Source organism: Coturnix japonica, chromosome 2 (genome assembly GCF_054131305.1).
Source record: "Coturnix japonica strain WE chromosome 2, WE-NBRP24, whole genome shotgun sequence".
Taxonomy (NCBI): domain Eukaryota; kingdom Metazoa; phylum Chordata; class Aves; order Galliformes; family Phasianidae; genus Coturnix; species Coturnix japonica.
In genome coordinates, this window is record NC_140664.1 from 55,539,691 (window position 1) to 55,566,113 (window position 26,423).

At 34.5% G+C, this 26,423-nt stretch overlaps 1 protein-coding gene across 6 annotated transcripts in view; it reads left to right on the plus strand.

Moving 5' to 3' along the window:
* The window catches only part of ELP2 (elongator acetyltransferase complex subunit 2), a 31,558-nt gene extending 27,592 nt beyond the window's left edge, over positions 1-3,966 (plus strand). For 4 of the 6 annotated variants that reach the window (XM_015855185.3, XM_015855187.3, XM_015855186.3 and 1 more), the window contains exons 19-22: positions 473-594; positions 1,029-1,171; positions 1,507-1,620; positions 2,461-3,966. In XM_015855185.3, coding sequence (XP_015710671.1) covers positions 473-594; positions 1,029-1,171; positions 1,507-1,620; positions 2,461-2,617 — 536 coding nt within the window. In that variant the 3' untranslated portion in view covers positions 2,618-3,966. The remainder of the gene's footprint in view (positions 1-472; positions 595-1,028; positions 1,172-1,506; positions 1,621-2,460) is intronic. The other 2 variants (XR_014943453.1, XR_014943454.1) reach the window with 1 other exon arrangement.
* Positions 3,967-26,423: the final 22,457 nt, after the last annotated feature.

The window sequence follows — 26,423 nt, forward strand, 5'->3', positions numbered from 1 at the left end:
TCCCAATAAATGCGGTTATTCAACATCTGTGTTCTCAAATGACAGTTCTTTCTAATTAGGAAAAACATTCCCAAAGCTTTGCTGTCTGCTAATCAGATTTACTGCCTGATTTTATGTGCGGTGAAACTGCAGCTTATCTTGTTGGGAGCAGATTAAGCCTTACGTTTGGATCATTGAGATTTGAGCTCTTGGGCCTTTATTGGTAACAACTCGAAACTGTAGTGGATTGCTGGTCTATGTATGTACACATGGTCTGGTGTGGTCTTGAATCAGTACTAATTATGTTCAATTGATAAGTGTCAGGGAAACATACAGAGTACTCTTAATACTACTACTAAGTACCTCCCAAGTGCTTTAAAGTTGAGTGGAATGACGTCCAGTTATTCCTGCTGTCCATATTATTCTTACTTATTCTAGTTACTTCTAGTAAGCAAAGTAGTTGAAGTAAACGTTTTCCTTTGTTTTATTCCAGGACCAGTTTTCAGTTGCTGTGCATACACAGACAAAAATACAGCTGTTCACAGTCGAATCATTTGGTCTTGTGATTGGACGCCGGATAGCAAGTATTTTGTTACTGGCAGTCGGGACAAAAAGGTAATTAATGTAAAAGGAATTTTAAAAGCCCAGAATTATTTTAAGTATATTTAAGATTAGCAACTTCTGTATTCTGATGGACCCATAGTCTATAAAGATTAAGAGACTGTAGTGCGTGTTACCTTAGAAATCAGGGAGGCTTTCATATGCTGGATAAAGTGTTCAAATATGTACATACAAGACTGTGGTTTTTCTCCCATCTCAACTTTGCACAGTGAAATAAGCGTATGTCACAAACTCTTATGGGTATCTGCTGAAGGCTTTATCGATTTTTTCATAACATAATCCATATTATTAATATATTGAATGCAGTTAAGCAGACTTTCTAAACAGTTGAATCTTTGTAGGTAGAAACTTCTAGGGGTCGTTGCCTTTGTTCTGTGCTCTGGGAGTATTGTAACAGAGGGGTTCCTAGGTGATTCTCTTTCTCACAGGTCATCATCTGGGGTCAGTGTGATTTATCTGTGACTACTGAAGGCAGTGTGTTGGATTCAATCAAACCTTGTTCAACAGTATTGGATGCTGGAGATTCTGTTACTGCCGTTAGCATCAGCTGGGTGCTCGCTCCTGATGGAAGGTATTGCTGACTTTATATAATGCTATACTGAGTTAAACTCGAAATTAGTATGTTTTTTCCCTTTAGTAATTTTGTCTGGTTTAACAGTTCTTAACGTTTAGCAGTCAAGTATTTGGCTATTTGAATCCTAACCTGTTTTCAGGTGTGGGGGGGCTGGGGAGAGGATGACAGAGTGGGCTAATGCATCTGAGACACATTTGTTCTTGCAATGATATTGACTGGCCTGATGCTGCAATAAGCTGCTTATAAGTATTGTATTTTTTATTCTAACCAAATTCCAACCAAATGAGTTTACGGAGTAGAATTTAGAATTAACGCAGTTGTTCTCTTTATAGGTATGTTGTTGCAATAGGCTTAGAGAATGGGAAGATTAACTTTTACACATGGAAGCAGAGTGGGCAAGAACCATCAGCAGCTGACTGGACCAAGTGTGTTGAGATGGATAACAGGTATATCATCTGAAGTATCTTAGGAGCAATGTATTCTTACCAAGACTGTTAGTACTGGAATTTTGTTCTTCCATTGTAAAATGGTATGAAACTGCTTTATTTTCATACCAATTTGATAACCTTTTAGGAAAAGGCTGAACCCTGGAAGCATGCAGATGTTTTTAAAAATAATATGAAAATAAAAAATAAAGCTTTATTATTGTTAACCATAGAACAAGATAATAGAAAATACTGAATGGTAGGGGGAGAGAATCACTGAGTTGCTGTTTGTATACACTCGAGAAGAATTTTGAAGTAGATGACAAAGTTTTAAAGAGCAGCTTATAGCAAAAACTAAAGGATTTATAAGCTGAATGGGCAGTGCTGCTATGGTGACAGTAAGAGAACCTCTACAGAGAAACTTTGAATATTTAATTTGGAACATTTTCTTAGATTCTTTCTCTATGTATTGGCATCGATAGTATCAGAAAGGAAAGCTGATAGTGACTTTGGCCTGTGTACTTGAAGTGAATTTGAAAGAGATGCCAAATGACAGGAAATGACACACTGAAAGCCAGAAATCTGTTCTATCTCAGTAACTGAGATGCTAGATCTGCAGCCTAACATGATAAAACTTAAATCAATAATCGTTTAAATTATTGATGACTGTGAAGATAAAGTGTCACTGGCATTAATGGCCCTACTTATTTTAGGGACTTCATACCTGCTGATTGTCACAAGTCAGCTTTTCCTCAGTTGGTAGAGTTAAGCCTACTAATTATATAAATGTTGATGTTTACATTCACCTACCCAACTGTGCATGACATTTTGCAGTTACGTATGGATTTCTTTTTGTTGCAGCCAAAGCCATGCTCTTGCTGTGAAACGTTTGTGTTGGAGACATCGTGAGGGCAGAGCTGGACATAATGATCAGAACAACAGCGAGTGGTTGCAGCTTGCAAGTTGTGGAGCTGATCACTGTGTTAAAATATTCAACGTCAACAGATTTGCTCTTTAACTGAGACAGCAGGACTGTCTGTGAGAAATGAATTCATAACACTTTTCAGCATTGTTTAATTTTACTTGGTTTTTGAATTCTGTTTTCTGCTGTGGAAAGTGAAACATCTGAAATATAACTTATTAAAACAACTTTGATAATTGAAAATATTTTTCTAAGTCTACGCTTCTGGGAAATGTTCCTCTCTTTTTTTGTTTTTAGAAAAATATTTAAAATGTTTTGTTACTTATATATAAAACAGTGCATCCTATCCTATTTTATGATGTTATCTCTTGGCATCAGAGGCGGATGTTGGAGGTATGGCAGTAGAGGTTGAACTTTCCCACTTATTTCCTGTTACATTTAGTAATGGATGGCAGTAGAGGTGCAGTCTGACACAGTGGTGTCTGACATGGAAGGGCTTATGAAGCAAAAGTGTGTCACTGAATTTCACCATATCAAAATATTTCAGTATCTAAATTTGAGCTACAGGAAAGAAGGGGTCAGACTCTTTAGCAGGGTGACAGAACAAGGAGGAATGGTTTCAAACTTGAGTGTAAATTTAGGTTAGATATAATATAGGGGCAGCACTGAGGCTCCTGTTTGTCACTGGCAAAAATGCATAACTAATGGTGGTGACTGTGTTAAAAAATAGTGTTTTGTAGCTGAGAATTTGCTTTATGAAACACTGTTGTTCACTTTGTATTGGTTGTAGTGTCCATGGAAATAAATAGGGGGCATTACTTAATGAACAACATAGGTATATGCAGCTCAAGACAATTCCTCTTTACTTGTTGGGCCAAGCAGTTTACCATTTGGAAAGCCGAAGGGTTGGACACCCAGGCTCGTGAAGGAGTATTTTGCCTTGAACTAACTGTTTGTTTTACTCATAAAGCGGGAGTTTGAAGCCTAACTCTCAGACAGATTAAATCCCACATCTCCTCTGTATAAGTGAGAGCCTTCCCTGAGCAGAGTGCTGTAGGAAAGCCATCTCTTTCTTTGCTTGTGTGTGTCCTCTGCAGTTTAGGCTAGAAAAGTTTACAAATATTAGTAGGCTGGAGCTGAAAGGTGGGAACTGATCCTTGTACTGCATTCTACTGACTGCCTGTCTTTTGAGTGTGTTGGTGAGAAGTTGAACAGTTAACTTAATTGTCTTATTGTATAGTAATGAGGACAGAGTAACAGTAAAAGGTGAGTACATCAGGAAGGATACAGTTCCTTTTGGGGGAACAGGGCAAACTCTTTTCAAAATAACTATTATTTATGTTTTAAAAATTTTTATATTTTAGCTTTTTATTTATTTTTTTTTTCCAGCATAAAGAAAAAAAGCTTCTTTAAAATGTCTTAGGAAAATAAAATCTTTATTAAGATGCTTTGTTACATTCACTTTATTTGTGGTACACAGTGCTTCCTTCAACTTGTATGCCTTAAGCTTTGGAGCAATTTATTTCACCTGTCCCAGGAATTCTTAAATGAACATAGACTGTATCCTCTTGCCATATAGGGAAAAGCAAAACAACCTATTAATTGTCCCTCTCATATTTTATGCTATCACTGAACAAGCTTTCTTTACCAACTCCAATATTGTTGTTAAACGAGCATCATCTATGACATGATTGAGTAACCCATTCCATTACATCAGGGATTTTTGCAACTCAGCCCTATTGAAGGGTGTACCTCACTGTTCCAACTTGAGGTGTGTCAGATCAGTCTGTTGATCTCTTCCATTCCAATGTTTGTAACAGACACTTTTTGTTTTCATGTAGAGGTCATCCAGATGCTGACGCGCAATAGATCTGATAATGTAAAATGCTGTGTTTGTTCACATATTTATTTATTTATTAATATAACATGTACCTCTATTTTTTCAGTAGATCCACCACAGTCTTCTCAAATCAGCAGCTGGGTAATAAGTCGGGTGTCGACTTCATTTTCTCAGCTGGTAGCAGAGAATTTTTTGGATCTATGTAAGTGAGATATGGAGGAAAAAAAGTAATTTTAGAGGTCATTTTGGGAGTAACATTGGCTGCTTAATGAAGAATATGGTTCTCTAAACAGCAAAATAATACCTTTTAGGATTTCTGTAAAAATACCTAGAGAATTTCTATGTTGCTTGTTTTTTATATTTATTTTTTAAAAAAGGAGAAAAGCATTTTCCAGATGTTGGTAATATTCACTCTATTCCATTATCCTTGTGTTATTGGTGTTATAAATCCTGGTGGAATAATGTGCATTCTTGCTCTATTTCCTTCTTTCTGCAAAAGCTCGATTAGAGTTTTCTACGGTTTTTGCCCACTTGAATGGCTGTCACTTTTGTTTTTCCCATGCCTTTCCTTTGTGTGTACTTCACTGACAGACACTATTTCATGCACTGAAATAGTGCATCCACTCATGCATGCATGATTTATCACATTAAAAAAAAGTTATGACTTCAGTCCTGTTTACCTGACTAACCCGACCATGGTCTTGTTTACCTACAAAGATCTCTTATTTCTACATTTTTTCCTGTGCTGCCCTGGTGCTCTCTCCATGCTGTTCTCTGCTGTCAGGTGCCATTGCCTCTTTCCATCCCAACGCACCTTGTTTTCTAGGAGTGTGATTGTTTTTCACGGCTCTCCTTGAATGAAATCTCTCGTTGCCCTTGAGTACATCTAGAAGATAGTTAGCCTCTGTATTTCGCAAGTTGTTTTAAGTCTCTGTTGCAAATTGTCCAATGCCATTTAATAAAAATTTCAAGTTAAATTTAGAGTTTCATAGAATCATAGAGTCACAAGGTTGGAAAGGACCTACAAGGTCACCTAGTCCAACCGTCTTCCCATTACCATTGCTACCACAAACCACTAAACCATATCTCGTAGCTCCTCATCCAGACACCTCTTGAACACTGCCAGGGATGGCAACTCCACCACCTCCCTGGGCAGCCATTCCAGTGCCTGACCACTTTCTGAGAGAAAAAGTTCTTTCTTATGTCTAATCTAAACCTCTTCTGGTACAATATGACTTCTCAAGACTGTCAAGTTAGCTGTGCAAGCTCTGGTCTTAAGAGGCTCCAGCCTTTCACAAAGCAGCTTCTTACTGCATTTGTTTTCCCTTAACGGGGTGATCATGTACAGCGGTCAGAAGTAAAAAATTACTGTCTAGAATCATGTTGCTCCCCATCTTTGCATTATTCTTTCCTGCCAGTGCTTAGGTAAGGCTTAATGATGCTTTTCCAGTGATAAAAAGCCACAGGCAAATGGTGCATGTCAAAATGCGTCCATCTAAAGCAACCTAATCCTCCGCATTTTCTAACTCTGATTAGAACTTCTGAGTTTGTTTTCATTTCTTTCATCAGAATGGACAAGGGCAGTGTGCTTATTTTAAATCCCAGCGCTCCAGCAGGATGCAAAGCTAATGTGACATCCCTTATAAACTGAGGCTCTCTATAGTGCTACTATATATATATATATATATATATATATACTATATAGTGAAGTGTTACTTCCTGAAGTACCTTGAGCTGATTGATGTGTGCACTTCTGGAGCTTACTGTTAAGTAATAGCGTGTGGTTAACAAAATGTTGCCATAAGTGCTACAGCCGATGAGGTCTTGTGTCCCACGGATTCTGACCCTTGGCTAACTGCATGTTTTCTTATGGTTATATGTGTTGGTGTTCCCATGCAGCCTGACCCCAAGTTGCAGATCCTTGTCTAGATGCTGGGTTTGTGTTCTTTTCTTTCTATCATTAGACTGTATATGGATTGGATCAGAGTAAAAAAACTCATTTACAAAAATGTGAGTGCAACTCTGACAAAATACAAGCGCCCTCCTCGTATTTGCCCTTATGTAATTCATGTGTTGTCTTTTTTTTTTTTTTTTTTTTTTTCCTTTGTGATGGTGTTTTATCAGAAGATAAGTGGCATTGGATCAAGAAAACAAAACAGTTTACTGGACTGTTCATCTGATTGGTATTGAGTAATAACCACAGCAGCATTATCAACTTTTAGCCCAAAATCTCAATTATAAAAATCAAACTGCTTTATATATTGCAGTTGTTGGGAAAGTTTCCAAATCTATGGGTTTTATTTTCCCTCTCCTCCAATCCCTTTTGAAATATGGGTTGTTGAATCTTTCTGCATCAACTCCAGGCAGAAATACATCTCAAAAACCTGTAATCATCACAGTCTGAATCTGCGGTATCTGTTTTCAAATGCAATGCGCCACAGAGCTTATTCTTGGTCACATTTGAGTTGCTAAGTTAGACTGCTGCTACCTGGTTCAAAGCCCCAAGGAAATGTACACCAGCTGTGCCAGCAGTCTCTCCAAGGTATCCCATTCAGGAACACCTGGGAAATGCATCATTAGAAAGGAGAGTGGCATGTTCTGCAGCAGGAAATCTGGAGTCTGGCACCTTAAATGGATGGGAAAAAAAAGTGTTTTTATCACAGGGCAATGATGTACTGAAGTCTTTACTGGCTCTTTGCAAAGGAAAGACCAAAATAGAAAGCAGTTTGTAGTTCGTAATTGGAGATAAATTAGGTCTTGTTCGTAATTAGAGATAAACAAAAAAGCCTTCTTGAAACTTTCAGTCCAAAATGTAGGCATCTTCAGGTCTGTTTCGAGCTAAAGAGGTCGACTTTTGTGGGGATGATGTTGTGGCTTGCACAAAGACCTGGAGAAACTGAGCTTGTGTAAAATGGGAAGATGTGAGGAGCTGGATGAGTGCCTGCCTGGTGCTTGCTGTACATGCCACCAATGGGGAGTTCTGGTTGTGCCTATAGTACAAAAATCAGATGTTGCCATTAGTGCATTGGGAAGCTGTTGGAGGTGGGAGTTGAGGGCAGTTTAACGGTGCTCTGCTACTGTTATTTTGCCAGTTTATTGGGATTTACAGCAGCTTGGAATAGTAGTTTTATAGTGTCTGTGGGGGGTGTTTACACAGTAACTTCCCTAGCCCTTCAGCCTCCAACCTTTCCCAATTTTGCCCAAAGATTCTGGGGCCTTCCTTCCAGTGCTGCTCTTTGGCCATCTTCATTCCTGTGTCAGCCCCTGGTTTTCCCTTGTTCTTCTACTACCTTTTAATTCATTCTACAACTCCAGCCCATTCAGAGATCGCAGTATAAGCCCTGTACCCCAGAGACCTCAGCTGCCTCCCTGTTGCTCATTGCCAACCATGAATATGAACCTGGGAAGCAGAGCTGGGACATTTCAGCTATATCTCCATGTATTTGCACCATCCCATGGCTGCAGAATTCAGGATTAATTTAATGTCCTCAATTTGTAGAAGAGAAAAGGTATTCTGGAAGCAATGTGTCATATTTTGCTACAAAGCTTCATTTTGTAGAGAAAATGTCTTCTTCTGGGGATGAAAACCAGTATTTCTGGGAAACAATGCTATTTTAAAGGGATAAAAAGCATAATTTTGGTGAGAAAACCATGTTTTTGCAAGGATAAAGAATGATTCTTAGGAGAGAACTTTTCATTTCTGGGATAAGAATTGATATTCATGTGACCTACTTCTAAAATCTGTCAGAAATGGATATTTCTGTTGGAAATGTCATTCTTTTTTAGATGAAAAGAGTTATTCTGGAAACAATGTGTCAGATTAGAAGACCATAGAAGTAGGTCACATGAATATCAATACTTATCCCAGAAATGAAAAGTACACTCTTAGGTATCACTCTTCATCCTTGCAGAACTATGGTTTTCTTCCCAAACTAATGCTTTTCATCCCTACAAATAGCAATGTCTCCCTACATTACTGGTTTTCATCCCCAAAAGAAGACACATTCTCTTTAAAGTGATGCTTTGTAACAAATGATGACTCACTGATTCCAGAATATCTGTCTTCCCCTACAAAATGATGACATTAACATAAGAATTATCCATTTCCGACAAATTTCCCATGTATTTCACACTAATATCAAGACTTACACCAGAAAAAAATGTGTTCTCTCTTAGGTATCACTCTTGAATCTTGCAAAAAATTCATTTTCTTACCAAGACAAAGCTTGTCATCATTACAAGTAGCATTTTCTACCCAAAAAAGTGGTTTTCATCCCCAATACAAACCGTTTTCTCTACAAATGGTCCCCTGTAGCAACATATGAAACACTGTTATTGGAATACCTCTTTCCCTCTTCAAAATAAGGACATTTCCAACAGAAATATCGATTTCTGGCAAATTTTAGAAGAATGGCACACAAATATCAGTACCTATCCCAGAAATAAAAAGTTTTCTCCTAAGAATCATTCTTTATCCTTGCAAAAACATGGTTTTCTCACCAAAATTATGCTTTTTTCCCTTTAAAATAGAGTTGTTTCCCAGAAATACTGGTTTTCATCCCCAGAAGAAGACATTTTCTCTATAAAATGAAGCTTTGTAGCAAAATATGACACATTGCTTCCAGAATACCTTTTCTCTTCTACAAATTGAGGACTTTACTTACAGAAACACCTTTACTCCTCTACAAAATAAGGACATTTCCAACAGATATATCCTTTTCTGACAGATTTTAGAAAAATTTCACAGGAATATCAATACTTATACCAGAAATAAAAAGGTCTCTCTTAGGTATCACTCTTTACCCTTGCAAAAATATGGTTTTCTTACCAAACTAATGTTTTTCATCTCTACAAACAGCATGTTCTAAACATAAAGGTGGTTTTCATCACCAAAAGAAATCGATTTCTCTTCAAAATTAGCGTTTGTAGCCAAATATGACACATTGTTTCCAGAATAACTCTTTTCATCTAAAAAAGAATGACATTTCCAACAGAAATATCCATTTCTGACAGATTTTAGAAGTAGGTCACATGAATATCAATACTTATCCCAGAAATGAAAAGTACACTCTTACGTATCACTCTTCATCCTTGCAGAACTATGGTTTTCTTCCCAAACTAATGCTTTTCATCCCTACAAATAGCAATTTCTCCCTACATTACTGGTTTTCATCCCCAAAAGAAGACACATTCTCTTTAAAATGATGCTTTGTAACAAATTATGACTCACTGATTCCAGAATATCTGTCTTCCCCTACAAAATAATGACATTAACATAAGAATTATCCATTTCAGACAAATTTCCCATGTATTTCACACTAATATCAAGACTTACACCAGAAAAAAATGTGTTCTCTCTTAGGTATCACTCTTGAATCTTGCAAAAAATTCATTTTCTTACCAAGACAAAGCTTGTCATCATTACAAGTAGCATTTTCTACCCAAAAAAAGTGGTTTTCATCCCCAATAGAAATCGTGTTCTCTACAAATGGTCCCCTGTGGCAACATATGAAACACTGTTATTGGAATACCTCTTTCCCTCTTCAAAATAAGGACATTTCCAACAGAAATATCGAATTCTGACAAATTTTAGAAGAATGTCACACAAATATCAGTACCTATCCCAGAAATAAAAAGTTCTCTCCTAAGAATCATTCTTTATCCTTGCAAAAACATGGTTTTCTCACCAAAATTATGCTTTTTTCCCTTTAAAATAGCGTTGTTTCCCAGAAATACTGGTTTTCATCCCCAGAAGAAGACATTTTCTCTATAAAATGAAGCTTTGTAGCAAAATATGACACATTGCTTCCAGAATACCTTTTCTCTTCTACAAATTGAGGACTTTACTTACAGAAACACCTTTACTCCTCTACAAAATAAGGACATTTCCAACAGATATATCCTTTTCTGACAGATTTTAGAAAAATTTCACAGGAATATCAATACTTATACCAGAAATAAAAAGGTCTCTCTTAGGTATCACTCTTTACCCTTGCAAAAATATGGTTTTCTTACCAAAATAATGTTTTTCATCTCTACAAACAGCATGTTCTAAACATAAAGGTGGTTTTCATCACCAAAAGAAATCGATTTCTCTTCAAAATTAGCGTTTGTAGCCAAATATGACACATTGTTTCCAGAATAACTCTTTTCATCTAAAAAAGAATGACATTTCCAACAGAAATATCCATTTCTGACAGATTTTAGAAGTAGGTCACATGAATATCAATACTTATCCCAGAAATGAAAAGTACACTCTTACGTATCACTCTTCATCCTTGCAGAACTATGGTTTTCTTCCCAAACTAATGCTTTTCATCCCTACAAATAGCAATTTCTCCCTAAATTACTGGTTTTCATCCCCAAAAGAAGACATATTCTCTTTAAAGTGATGCTTTGTAACAAATTATGACTCACCGATTCCAGAATATCTGTCTTCCCCTACAAAATAATGACATTAACATAAGAATTATCCATTTCAGACAAATTTCCCATGTATTTCACACTAATATCAAGACTTACACCAGAAAAAAATGTGTTCTCTCTTAGGTATCACTCTTGAATCTTGCAAAAAATTCATTTTCTTACCAAGACAAAGCTTGTCATCATTACAAGTAGCATTTTCTACCCAAAAAAAGTGGTTTTCATCCCCAATAGAAATCGTTTTCTCTACAAATGGTCCCCTGTGGCAACATATGAGACACTGTTATTGGAATACCTCTTTCCCTCTTCAAAATAAGGACATTTCCAACAGAAATATCAATTTCTGACAAATTTTAGAAGAATGTCACACAAATATCAGTACCTATCCCAGAAATAAAAAGTTCTCTCCTAAGAATCATTCTTTATCCTTGCAAAAACATGGTTTTCTCACCAAAATTATGCTTTTTATACCTTTAAAACAGCGTTGTTTCCCAGAAATACTGGTTTTCATCCCCAGAAGAAGACATTTTCTCTACAAAATGAAGCTTTGTAGCAAAATATGACACATTGCTTCCAGAATACCTTTTCTCTTCTACAAATTGAGGACTTTACTTACAGAAACACCGTTACTCCTCTACAGAATAAGGACATTTCCAACAGATATATCCTTTTCTGACAGATTTTAGAAAAATTTCACAGGAATATCAATACTTATACCAGAAATAAAAAGGTCTCTCTTAGGTATCACTCTTTACCCTTGCAAAAATATGCTTTTCTTACCAAAATAATGTTTTTCATCTCTACAAACAGCATGTTCTAAACATAAAGGTGGTTTTAATCACCAAAAGAAATCGATTTCTCTTCAAAATTAGCGTTTGTAGCCAAATATGACACATTGTTTCCAGAAAAACTCTTTTCATCTAAAAAAGAATGACATTTCCAACAGAAATATCCATTTCTGACAGATTTTAGAAGTAGGTCACATGAATATCAATACTTATCCCAGAAATGAAAAGTACACTCTTATGTATCACTCTTCATCCTTGCAGAACTATGGTTTTCTTCCCAAACTAATGCTTTTCATCCCTACAAATAGCAATTTCTCCCTAAATTACTGGTTTTCATCCCCAAAAGAAGACATATTCTCTTTAAAGTGATGCTTTGTAACAAATTATGACTCACTGATTCCAGAATATCTGTCTTCCCCTACAAAATAATGACATTAACATAAGAATTATCCATTTCAGACAAATTTCCCATGTATTTCACACTAATATCAAGACTTACACCAGAAAAAAATGTGTTCTCTCTTAGGTATCACTCTTGAATCTTGCAAAAAATTCATTTTCTTACCAAGACAAAGCTTGTCATCATTACAAGTAGCATTTTCTACCCAAAAAAAGTGGTTTTCATCCCCAATAGAAATCGTTTTCTCTACAAATGGTCCCCTGTGGCAACATATGAGACACTGTTATTGGAATACCTCTTTCCCTCTTCATAATAAGGACATTTCCAACAGAAATATCGATTTCTGACAAATTTTAGAAGAATGGCACACAAATATCAGTACCTATCCCAGAAATAAAAAGTTCTCTCCTAATAATCATTCTTTATCCTTGCAAAAACATGGTTTTCTCACCAAAATTATGCTTTTTATACCTTTAAAACAGCGTTGTTTCCCAGAAATACTGGTTTTCATCCCCAGAAGAAGACATTTTCTCTACAAAATGAAGCTTTGTAGCAAAATATGACACATTGCTTCCAGAATACCTTTTCTCTTCTACAAATTGAGGACTTTACTTACAGAAACACCGTTACTCCTCTACAGAATAAGGACATTTCCAACAGATATATCCTTTTCTGACAGATTTTAGAAAAATTTCACAGGAATATCAATACTTATACCAGAAATAAAAAGGTCTCTCTTAGGTATCACTCTTTACCCTTGCAAAAATATGCTTTTCTTACCAAAATAATGTTTTTCATCTCTACAAACAGCATGTTCTAAACATAAAGGTGGTTTTCATCACCAAAAGAAATCGATTTCTCTTCAAAATTAGCGTTTGTAGCCAAATATGACACATTGTTTCCAGAAAAACTCTTTTCATCTAAAAAAGAATGACATTTCCAACAGAAATATCCATTTCTGACAGATTTTAGAAGTAGGTCACATGAATATCAATACTTATCCCAGAAATGAAAAGTACACTCTTACGTATCACTCGTCATCCTTGCAGAACTATGGTTTTCTTCCCAAACTAATGCTTTTCATCCCTACAAATAGCAATTTCTCCCTAAATTACTGGTTTTCATCCCCAAAAGAAGACATATTCTCTTTAAAGTGATGCTTTGTAACAAATTATGACTCACTGATTCCAGAATATCTGTCTTCCCCTACAAAATAATGACATTAACATAAGAATTATCCATTTCAGACAAATTTCCCATGTATTTCACACTAATATCAAGACTTACACCAGAAAAAAATGTGTTCTCTCTTAGGTATCACTCTTGAATCTTGCAAAAAATTCATTTTCTTACCAAGACAAAGCTTGTCATCATTACAAGTAGCATTTTCTACCCAAAAAAAGTGGTTTTCATCCCCAATAGAAATCGTTTTCTCTACAAATGGTCCCCTGTGGCAACATATGAGACACTGTTATTGGAATACCTCTTTCCCTCTTCAAAATAAGGACATTTCCAACAGAAATATCGATTTCTGACAAATTTTAGAAGAATGTCACACAAATATCAGTACCTATCCCAGAAATAAAAAGTTCTCTCCTAAGAATCATTCTTTATCCTTGTAAAAACATGGTTTTCTCACCAAAATTATGCTTTTTATACCTTTAAAACAGCGTTGTTTCCCAGAAATACTGGTTTTCATCCCCAGAAGAAGACATTTTCTCTATAAAATGAAGCTTTGTAGCAAAATAGGACACATTGCTTCCAGAATACCTTTTCTCTTCTACAAATTGAGGACTTTACTTACAGAAACACCTTTACTCCTCTACAAAATAAGGACATTTCCAACAGATATATCCTTTTCTGACAGATTTTAGAAAAATTTCACAGGAATATCAATACTTATACCAGAAATAAAAAGGTCTCTCTTAGGTATCACTCTTTACCCTTGCAAAAATATGGTTTTCTTACCAAAATAATGTTTTTCATCTCTACAAACAGCATGTTCTAAACATAAAGGTGGTTTTAATCACCAAAAGAAATCGATTTCTCTTCAAAATTAGCGTTTGTAGCCAAATATGACACATTGTTTCCAGAAAAACTCTTTTCATCTAAAAAAGAATGACATTTCCAACAGAAATATCCATTTCTGACAGATTTTAGAAGTAGATCACATGAATATCAATACTTATCCCAGAAATGAAAAGTACACTCTTACGTATCACTCTTCATCCTTGCAGAACTATGGTTTTCTTCCCAAACTAATGCTTTTCATCCCTACAAATAGCAATTTCTCCCAAAATTACTGGTTTTCATCCCCAAAAGAAGACATATTCTCTTTAAAGTGATGCTTTGTAACAAATTATGACTCACTGATTCCAGAATATCTGTCTTCCCCTACAAAATAATGACATTAACATAAGGATTATCCATTTCAGACAAATTTCCCATGTATTTCACACTAATATCAAGACTTACACCAGAAAAAAATGTGTTCTCTCTTAGGTATCACTCTTGAATCTTGCAAAAAATTCATTTTCTTACCAAGACAAAGCTTGTCATCATTACAAGTAGCATTTTCTACCCAAAAAAAGTGGTTTTCATCCCCAATAGAAATCGTTTTCTCTACAAATGGTCCCATGTGGCAACATATGAGACACTGTTATTGGAATACCTCTTTCCCTCTTCAAAATAAGGACATTTCCAACAGAAATATCAATTTCTGACAAATTTTAGAAGAATGTCACACAAATATCAGTACCTATCCCAGAAATAAAAAGTTCTCTCCTAAGAATCATTCTTTATCCTTGTAAAAACATGGTTTTCTCACCAAAATTATGCTTTTTATACCTTTAAAACAGCGTTGTTTCCCAGAAATACTGGTTTTCATCCCCAGAAGAAGACATTTTCTCTACAAAATGAAGCTTTGTAGCAAAATATGACACATTGCTTCCAGAATACCTTTTCTCTTCTACAAATTGAGGACTTTACTTACAGAAACACCTTTACTCCTCTACAAAATAAGGACATTTCCAACAGATATATACTTTTCTGACAGATTTTAGAAAAATTTCACAGGAATATCAATACTTATACCAGAAATAAAAAGGTCTCTCTTAGGTATCACTCTTTACCCTTGCAAAAATATGGTTTTCTTACCAAAATAATGTTTTTCATCTCTACAAACAGCATGTTCTAAACATAAAGGTGGTTTTAATCACCAAAAGAAATCGATTTCTCTTCAAAATTAGCGTTTGTAGCCAAATATGACACATTGTTTCCAGAAAAACTCTTTTCATCTAAAAAAGAATGACATTTCCAACAGAAATATCCATTTCTGACAGATTTTAGAAGTAGATCACATGAATATCAATACTTATCCCAGAAATGAAAAGTACACTCTTACGTATCACTCTTCATCCTTGCAGAACTATGGTTTTCTTCCCAAACTAATGCTTTTCATCCCTACAAATAGCAATTTCTCCCAAAATTACTGGTTTTCATCCCCAAAAGAAGACATATTCTCTTTAAAGTGATGCTTTGTAACAAATTATGACTCACTGATTCCAGAATATCTGTCTTCCCCTACAAAATAATGACATTAACATAAGGATTATCCATTTCAGACAAATTTCCCATGTATTTCACACTAATATCAAGACTTACACCAGAAAAAAATGTGTTCTCTCTTAGGTATCACTCTTGAATCTTGCAAAAAATTCATTTTCTTACCAAGACAAAGCTTGTCTTCATTACAAGTAGCATTTTCTACCCAAAATTGGTTTTCATCCCCAATAGAAATCGTTTTCTCTACAAATGGTCCCCTGCAGCAACATATGAAACACTGTTATTGGAATACCTCTTTCCCTCTTCAAAATAAGGACATTTCCAACAGAAATATCGATTTCTGACAAATTTTAGAAGAATGTCACACAAATATCAGTACCTATCCCAGAAATAAAAAGTTCTCTCCTAAGAATCATTCTTTATCCTTGCAAAAACATGGTTTTCTCACCAAAATTATGCTTTTCATCCCTTTAAAATAGCGTTTTTTCCCAGAAATACTGGTTTTCATCCCCAGAAGAAGACATTTTCTCTACAAAATGAAGCTTTGTAGCAAAATATGACACATTGCTTCCAGAATACCTTTTCTCTTCTACAAATTGAGGACTTTACTTACAGAAACACCTTTACTCCTCTACAAAATAAGGACATTTCCAACAGATATAACCTTTTCTGACAGATTTTAGAAAAATTTCACAGGAATATCAATACTTATACCAGAAATAAAAAGGTCTCTCTTAGGTATCACTCTTTACCCTTGCAAAAATATGGTTTTCTTACCAAAATAATGTTTTTCATCTCTACAAACAGCATGTTCTAAACATAAAGGTGGTTTTCATCACCAAAAGAAATCGATTTCTCTTCAAAATTAGCGTTTGTAGCCACATATGACACATTGTTTCCAGAATAACTCTTTTCATCTAAAAAAGAATGACATTTCCAACAGAAATATCCATTTCTGACAGATTTTAGAAGTAGGTCACATGAATATCAATACTTATCCCAGAAATGAAAAGTACACTCTTAGGTATCACTCTTCATCCTTGCAGAACTATGGTTTTCTTCCCAAACTAATGCTTTTCATCCCTACAAATAGCAATGTCTCCCTAAATTACTGGTTTTCATCCCCAAAAGAAGACACATTCTCTTTAAAATGATGCTTTGTAACAAATTATGACTCACTGATTCCAGAATATCTCTCTTCCCCTACAAAATAATGACATTAACATAAGGATTATCCATTTCAGACAAATTTCCCATGTATTTCACACTAATATCAAGACTTACACAAGAAAAAAATGTGTTCTCTCTTAGGTATCACTCTTGAATCTTGCAAAAAATTCATTTTCTTACCAAGACAAAGCTTGTCATCATTACAAGTAGCATTTTCTACCCAAAAAAGTGGTTTTCATCCCCAATAGAAATCGTTTTCTCTACAAATGGTCCCCTGTGGCAACATATGAAACACTGTTATTGGAATACCTCTTTCCCTCTTCAAAATAAGGACATTTCCAACAGAAAGATCGATTTCTGACAAATTTTAGAAGAATGTCACACAAATATCAGTACCTATCCCAGAAATAAAAAGTTCTCTCCTAAGAATCATTCTTTATCCTTGCAAAAACATGGTTTTCTCACCAAAATTATGATTTTTTCCCTTTAAAATAGTGTTGTTTCCCAGAAATACTGGTTTTCATCCCCAGAAGAAGACATTTTCTCTATAAAATGAAGCTTTGTAGCAAAATATGACACATTGCTTCCAGAATACCTTTTCTCTTCTACAAATTGAGGACATTAGTAACAGAAACACCTTTTCTCTTCTACAGAATAAGGACATTTCCAACAGATATATCCTTTTCTGACAGATTTTAGAAAAATTTCACAGGAATATCAATACTTATACCAGAAATAAAAAGGTCTCTCTTAGGTATCACTCTTTACCCTTGCAAAAATATGGTTTTCTTACCCAAATAATGTTTTTCATCTCTACAAACAGCATGTCCTAAACATAAAGGTGGTTTTCATCACCAAAAGAAATCGATTTCTCTTCAAAATTAGCGTTTGTAGCCAAATATGACACATTGTTTCCAGAATAACTCTTTTCATCTAAAAAAGAATGACATTTCCAACAGAAATATCCATTTCTGACAGATTTTAGAAGTAGGTCACATGAATATCAATACTTATCCCAGAAATGAAAAGTACACTCTTACGTATCACTTGTCATCCTTGCAGAACTATGGTTTTCTTCCCAAACTAATGCTTTTCATCCCTACAAATAGCAATGTCTCCCTACATTACTGGTTTTCATCCCCAAAAGAAGACACATTCTCTTTAAAGTGATGCTTTGTAACAAATTATGACTCACTGATTCCAGAATATCTGTCTTCCCCTACAAAATAATGACATTAACATAAGAATTATCCATTTCAGACAAATTTCCCATGTATTTCACACTAATATCAAGACTTACACCAGAAAAAAATGTGTTCTCTCTTAGGTATCACTCTTGAATCTTGCAAAAAATTCATTTTCTTACCAAGACAAAGCTTGTCATCATTACAAGTAGCATTTTCTACCCAAAAAAGTGGTTTTCATCCCCAATAGAAATCGTTTTCTCTAGAAATGGTCCCCTGCAGCAACATATGAAACACCCTTATTGGAATACCTCTTTCCCTCTTCAAAATAAGGACATTTCCAACAGAAAGATCGATTTCTGACAAATTTTAGAAGAATGTCACACAAATATCAGTACCTATCCCAGAAATAAAAAGTTCTCTCCTAAGAATCATTCTTTATCCTTGCAAAAACATGGTTTTCTCACCAAAATTATGCTTTTTTCCCTTTAAAATAGCGTTGTTTCCCAGAAATACTGGTTTTCATCCCCAGAAGAAGACATTTTCTCTATAAAATGAAGCTTTGTAGCAAAATATGACACATTGCTTCCAGAATACCTTTTCTCTTCTACAAATTGAGGACTTTACTTACAGAAACACCTTTACTCCTCTACAAAATAAGGACATTTCCAACAGATATATCCTTTTCTGACAGATTTTAGAAAAATTTCACAGGAATATCAATACTTATACCAGAAATAAAAAGGTCTCTCTTAGGTATCACTCTTTACCCTTGCAAAAATATGGTTTTCTTACCAAAATAATGTTTTTCATCTCTACAAACAGCATGTTCTAAACATAAAGGTGGTTTTCATCACCAAAAGAAATCGATTTCACTTCAAAATCAGCGTTTGTAGACAAATATGACACATTGTTTCCAGAAAAACTCTTTTCATCTAAAAAAGAATGACATTTCCAACAGAAATATCCATTTCTGACAGATTTTAGAAGTAGGTCACGTGAATATCAATACTTATCCCAGAAATGAAAAGTATACTCTTACGTATCACTCTTCATCCTTGCAGAACTATGGTTTTCTTCCCAAACTAATGCTTTTCATCCCTACAAATAGCAATTTCTCCCTACATTACTGGTTTTCATCCCCAAAAGAAGACACATTCTCTTTAAAGTGATGCTTTGTAACAAATTATGACTCACTGATTCCAGAATATCTGTCTTCCCCTACAAAATAATGACATTAACATAAGAATTATCCATTTCAGACAAATTTCCCATGTATTTCACACTAATATCAAGACTTACACCAGAAAAAAATGTATTCTCTCTTAGGTATCACTCTTGAATCTTGCAAAAAATTCATTTTCTTACCAAGACAAAGCTTGTCATCATTACAAGTAGCATTTTCTACCCAAAAAAAGTGGTTTTCATCCCAAATAGAAATCGTTTTCTCTACAAATGGTCCCCTGTGGCAACATATGAAACACTGTTATTGGAATACCTCTTTCCCTCTTCAAAATAAGGACATTTCCAACAGAAATATCGATTTCTGACAAATTTTAGAAGAATGTCACACGAATATCAGTACCTATCCCAGAAATAAAAAGTTCTCTCCTAAGAATCATTCTTTATCCTTGCAAAAACATGGTTTTCTCACCAAAATTATGCTTTTTTTCCCTTTAAAATAGCGTTGTTTCCCAGAAATACTGGTTTTCATCCCCAGAAGAAGACATTTTCTCTATAAAATGAAGCTTTGTAGCAAAATATGACACATTGCTTCCAGAATACCTTTTCTCTTCTACAAATTGAGGACTTTACTTACAGAAACACCTTTACTCCTCTACAAAATAAGGACATTTCCAACAGATATAACCTTTTCTGACAGATTTTAGAAAAATTTCACAGGAATATCAATACTTATACCAGAAATAAAAAGGTCTCTCTTAGGTATCACTCTTTACCCTTGCAAAAATATGGTTTTCTTACCAAAATAATGTTTTTCATCTCTACAAACAGCATGTTCTAAACATAAAGGTGGTTTTCATCAGCAAAAGAAATCGATTTCTCTTCAAAATTAGCGTTTGTAGCCAAATATGACACATTGTTTCCAGAATAACTCTTTTCATCTAAAAAAGAATGACATTTCCAACAGAAATATCCATTTCTGACAGATTTTAGAAGTAGGTCCCATGAATATCAATACTTATCCCAGAAATGAAAAGTACACTCTTAGGTATCACTCTTCATCCTTGCAGAACTATGGTTTTCTTCCCAAACTAATGCTTTTCATCCCTACAAATAGCAATGTCTCCCTACATTACTGGTTTTCATCCCCAAAAGAAGACACATTCTCTTTAAAGTGATGCTTTGTAACAAATTATGACTCACTGATTCCAGAATATCTGTCTTCCCCTACAAAATAATGACATTAACATAAGAATTATCCATTTCAGACAAATTTCCCATGTATTTCACACTAATATCAAGACTTACACCAGAAAAAAATGTGTTCTCTCTTAGGTATCACTCTTGAATCTTGCAAAAAATTCATTTTCTTACCAAGACAAAGCTTGTCATCATTACAAGTAGCATTTTCTACCCAAAAAAGTGGTTTTCATCCCGAATAGAAATCGTTTTCTCTACAAATGGTCCCCTGTGGCAACATATGAAACACTGTTATTGGAATACCTCTTTCCCTCTTCAAAATAAGGACATTTCCAACAGAAAGATCGATTTCTGACAAATTTTAGAAGAATGTCACACAAATATCAGTACCTATCCCAGAAATAAAAAGTTCTCTCCTAAGAATCATTCTTTATCCTTGCAAAACCATGGTTTTCTCACAAAAATTATGCTTTTTTCCCTTTAAAATAGCGTTGTTTCCCAGAAATACTGGTTTTCATCCCCAGAAGAAGACATTTTCTCTATAAAATGAAGCTTTGTAGAAAAATATGACACATTGCTTCCAGAATACCTTTTCTCTTCTACAAATTTAGGACATAAGTAACAGAAACACGTTTTCTCTTCTACAGAATAAGGACATTTCCAACAGATATATCCTTTTCTGACAGATTTTAGAAAAATTTCACAGGAATATCAATACTTATACCAGAAATAAAAAGGTCTCTCTTATGTATCACTCTTTACCCTTGCAAAAATATGGTTTTCTTACCAAAATAATGTTTTTCATCTCTACAAACAGCATGTTCTAAACATAAAGGTGGTTTTCATCACCAAAAGAAATCGATTTCTCTTCAAAATTAGCGTTTGTAGACAAATATGACACATTGTTTCCAGAATAACTCTTTTCATCTAAAAAAGAATGACATTTCCAACAGAAATATCCATTTCTGACAGATTTTAGAAGTAGGTCACATGAATATCAATACTTATCCCAGAAATGAAAAGTACACTCTTACGTATCACTCTTCATCCTTGCAGAACTATGGTTTTCTTCCCAAACTAATGCTTTTCATCCCTACAAATAGCAATTTCTCCCTACATTACTGGTTTTCATCCCCAAAAGAAGACACATTCTCTTTAAAATGATGCTTTGTAACAAATGATGACTCACTGATTCCAGAATATCTGTCTTCCCCTACAAACTAATGACATTAGCATAAGAATTATCCATTTCAGACAAATTTCCCATGTATTTCACACTAATATCAAGACTTACACCAGAAAAAAATGTGTTCTCTCATAGGTATCACTCTTGAATCTTGCAAAAAATTCATTTTCTTACCAATACAAAGCTTGCCATCATTACAAGTAGCATTTTCTACCCAAAAAAGTGGTTCTCATCCCCAATAGAAATCGTTTTCTCTAGAAATGGTCCCCTGCAGCAACATATGAAACACCCTTATTGGAATACCTCTTTCCCTCTTCAAAATAAGGACATTTCCAACAGAAATATCGATTTCTGACAAATTTTAGAAGAATGTCACACAAATATCAGTACCTATCCCAGAAATAAAAAGTTCTCTCCTAAGAATCATTCTTTATCCTTGCAAAAACATGGTTTTCTCACCAAAATTATGCTTTTTTCCCTTTAAAATAGCGTTGTTTCCCAGAAATACTGGTTTTCATCCCCAGAAGAAGACATTTTCTCTATAAAATGAAGCTTTGTAGCAAAATATGACACATTGCTTCCAGAATACCTTTTCTCTTCTACAAAGTGAGGACTTTACTTACAGAAACACCTTTACTCCTCTACAAAATAAGGACATTTCCAACAGATATATCCTTTTCTGACAGATTTTAGAAAAATTTCACAGGAATATCAATACTTATACCAGAAATAAAAAGGTCTCTCTTAGGTATCACTCTTTACCCTTGCAAAAATATGGTTTTCTTACCAAAATAATGTTTTTCATCTCTACAAACAGCATGTTCTAAACATAAAGGTGGTTTTCATCACCAAAAGAAATCGATTTCACTTCAAAATCAGCGTTTGTAGCCAAATATGACACATTGTTTCCAGAAAAACTCTTTTCATCTAAAAAAGAATGACATTTCCAACAGAAATATCCATTTCTGACAGATTTTAGAAGTAGGTCACGTGAATATCAATACTTATCCCAGAAATGAAAAGTACACTCTTACGTATCACTCTTCATCCTTGCAGAACTATGGTTTTCTTCCCAAACTAATGCTTTTCATCCCTACAAATAGCAATTTCTCCCTACATTACTGGTTTTCATCCCCAAAAGAAGACACATTCTCTTTAAAATGATGCTTTGTAACAAATTATGACTCACTGATTCCAGAATATCTGTCTTCCCCTACAAAATAATGACATTAACATAAGAATTATCCATTTCAGACAAATTTCCCATGTATTTCACACTAATATCAAGACTTACACCAGAAAAAAATGTGTTCTCTCTTAGGTATCACTCTTGAATCTTGCAAAAAATTCATTTTCTTACCAAGACAAAGCTTGTCATCATTACAAGTAGCATTTTCTACCCAAAAAAAGTGGTTTTCATCCCAAATAGAAATCGTTTTCTCTACAAATGGTCCCCTGTGGCAACATATGAAACACTGTTATTGGAATACCTCTTTCCCTCTTCAAAATAAGGACATTTCCAACAGAAATATCGATTTCTGACAAATTTTAGAAGAATGTCACACGAATATCAGTACCTATCCCAGAAATAAAAAGTTCTCTCCTAAGAATCATTCTTTATCCTTGCAAAAACATGGTTTTCTCACCAAAATTATGCTTTTTTTCCCTTTAAAATAGCGTTGTTTCCCAGAAATACTGGTTTTCATCCCCAGAAGAAGACATTTTCTCTATAAAATGAAGCTTTGTAGCAAAATATGACACATTGCTTCCAGAATACCTTTTCTCTTCTACAAAGTGAGGACTTTACTTACAGAAACACCTTTACTCCTCTACAAAATAAGGACATTTCCAACAGATATAACCTTTTCTGACAGATTTTAGAAAAATTTCACAGGAATATCAATACTTATACCAGAAATAAAAAGGTCTCTCTTAGGTATCACTCTTTACCCTTGCAAAAATATGGTTTTCTTACCAAAATAATGTTTTTCATCTCTACAAACAGCATGTTCTAAACATAAAGGTGGTTTTCATCACCAAAAGAAATCGATTTCTCTTCAAAATTAGCGTTTGTAGACAAATATGACACATTGTTTCCAGAATAACTCTTTTCATCTAAAAAAGAATGACATTTCCAACAGAAATATCCATTTCTGACAGATTTTAGAAGTAGGTCACATGAATATCAATACTTATCCCAGAAATGAAAAGTACACTCTTACGTATCACTCTTCATCCTTGCAGAACTATGGTTTTCTTCCCAAACTAATGCTTTTCATCCCTACAAATAGCAATTTCTCCCTACATTACTGGTTTTCATCCCCAAAAGAAGACACATTCTCTTTAAAATGATGCTTTGTAACAAATGATGACTCACTGATTCCAGAATATCTGTCTTCCCCTACAAACTAATGACATTAGCATAAGAATTATCCATTTCAGACAAATTTCCGATGTATTTCACACTAATATCAAGACTTACACCAGAAAAAAATGTGTTCTCTCATAGGTATCACTCTTGAATCTTGCAAAAAATTCATTTTCTTACCAATACAAAGCTTGCCATCATTACAAGTAGCATTTTCTACCCAAAAAAGTGGTTCTCATCCCCAATAGAAATCGTTTTCTCTACAAATGGTCCCCTGCAGCAACATATGAAACACTGTTATTGGAATACCTCTTTCCCTCTTCAAAATAAGGACATTTCCAACAGAAATATCGATTTCTGACAAATTTTAGAAGAATGGCACACAAATATCAGTACCTATCCCAGAAATAAAAAGTTCTCTTTTAAGAATTATTCTTTATCCTTGCAAAAACATGGTTTTCTCACCAAAATTATGCTTTTTATCCCTTTAAAATAGCGCTGTTTCCCAGAAATACTGGTTTTCATCCCCAGAAGAAGACATTTTCTCTACAAAATGAAGCTTTGTAGCAAAATAGGACACATTGCTTCCAGAATACCTTTTCTCTTCTACCAATTGAGGACATTACTAACAGAAACACCTTTTCTCCTCTACAAAATAAGGACATTTCCAACAGATATATCCTTTTCTGACAGATTTTAGAAAAATTTCACAGGAATATCAATACTTATACCAGAAATAAAAAGGTCTCTCTTAGGTATCACTCTTTAGCCTTGCAAAAATATGCTTTTCTTACCCAAATAATGTTTTTCATCTCTACAAACAGCATTTTCTAGACATAAAGGTGGTTTTCATCACCAAAAGAAATCGATTTCTCTTCAAAATCAGCGTTTGTAGCCAAATATGACACAGTGTTTCCAGAATAACTCTTTTCATCTAAAAAAGAATGACATTTCCAACAGAAATATCCATTTCTGACAGATTTTAGAAGTAGGTCACATGAATATCAATACTTATCCCAGAAATGAAAAGTACACTCTTACGTATCACTCTTCATCCTTGCAAAACTATGGTTTTCTTCCCAAACTAATGCTTTTCATCCCTACAAATAGCAATTTCTCCCTAAATTACTGGTTTTCATCCCCAAAAGAAGACACATTCTCTTTAAAATGATGCTTTGTAACAAATGATGACTCACTGATTCCAGAATATCTCTCTTCCCCTACAAAATAATGACATTAGCATAAGAATTATCCATTTCAGACAAATTTCCGATGTATTTCACACTAATATCAAGACTTACACAAGAAAAAAATGTGTTCTCTCTTAGGTATCACTCTTGAATCTTGCAAAAAATTCATTTTCTTACCAATACAAAGCTTGTCATCATTACAAGTAGCATTTTCTACCCAAAAAAGTGGTTTTCATCCCCAATAGAAATCGTTTTCTCTAGAAATGGTCCCCTGCAGCAACATATGAAACACCCTTATTGGAATACCTCTTTCCCTCTTCAAAATAAGGACATTTCCAACAGAAATATTGATTTCTGACAAATTTTAGAAGAATGGCACACAAATATCAGTACCTATCCCAGAAATAAAAAGTTCTCTCCTAAGAATCATTCTTTATCCTTGCAAAAACATGGTTTTCTCACCAAAATTATGCTTTTTATCCCTTTAAAATAGCGCTGTTTCCCAGAAATACTGGTTTTCATCCCCAGAAGAAGACATTTTCTCTACAATTGAAGCTTTGTAGCAAAATAGGACACATTGCTTCCAGAATACCTTTTCTCTTCTACAAATTGAGGACATTACTAACAGAAACACCTTTTCTCCTCTACAAAATAAGGACATTTCCAACAGATATATCCTTTTCTGACAGATTTTAGAAAAATTTCACAGGAATATCAATACTTATACCAGAAATAAAAAGGTCTCTCTTAGGTATCACTCTTTACCCTTGCAAAAATATGCTTTTCTTACCCAAATAATGTTTTTCATCTCTACAAATGGCATTTTCTAGACATAAAGGTGGTTTTCATCACCAAAAGAAATCGATTTCTCTTCAAAATCAGCGTTTGTAGCCAATTATGACACATTGTTTCCAGAATAACTCTTTTCATCTAAAAAAGAATGACATTTCCAACAGAAATATCCATTTCTGACAGATTTTAGAAGTAGGTCACATGAATATCAATACTTATCCCAGAAATGAAAAGTACACTCTTAGGTATCACTCTTCATCCTTGCAAAACTATGGTTTTCTTCCCAAACTAATGCTTTTCATCCCTACAAATAGCAATTTCTCCCTAAATTACTGGTTTTCATCCCCAAAAGAAGACACATTCTCTTTAAAATGATGCTTTGTAACAAATGATGACTCACTGATTCCAGAATATCTGTCTTCCCCTACAAAATAATGACATTAACATAAGAATTATCCATTTCTGGCAAATTTCCGATGTATTTCACACTAATATCAAGACTTCCACCAGAAAAAAATGTGTTCTCTCTTAGGTATCACTCTTGAATCTTGCAAAAAATTCATTTTCTTACCAATACAAAGCTTGTCATCATTACAAGTAGAATTTTCTACCCAA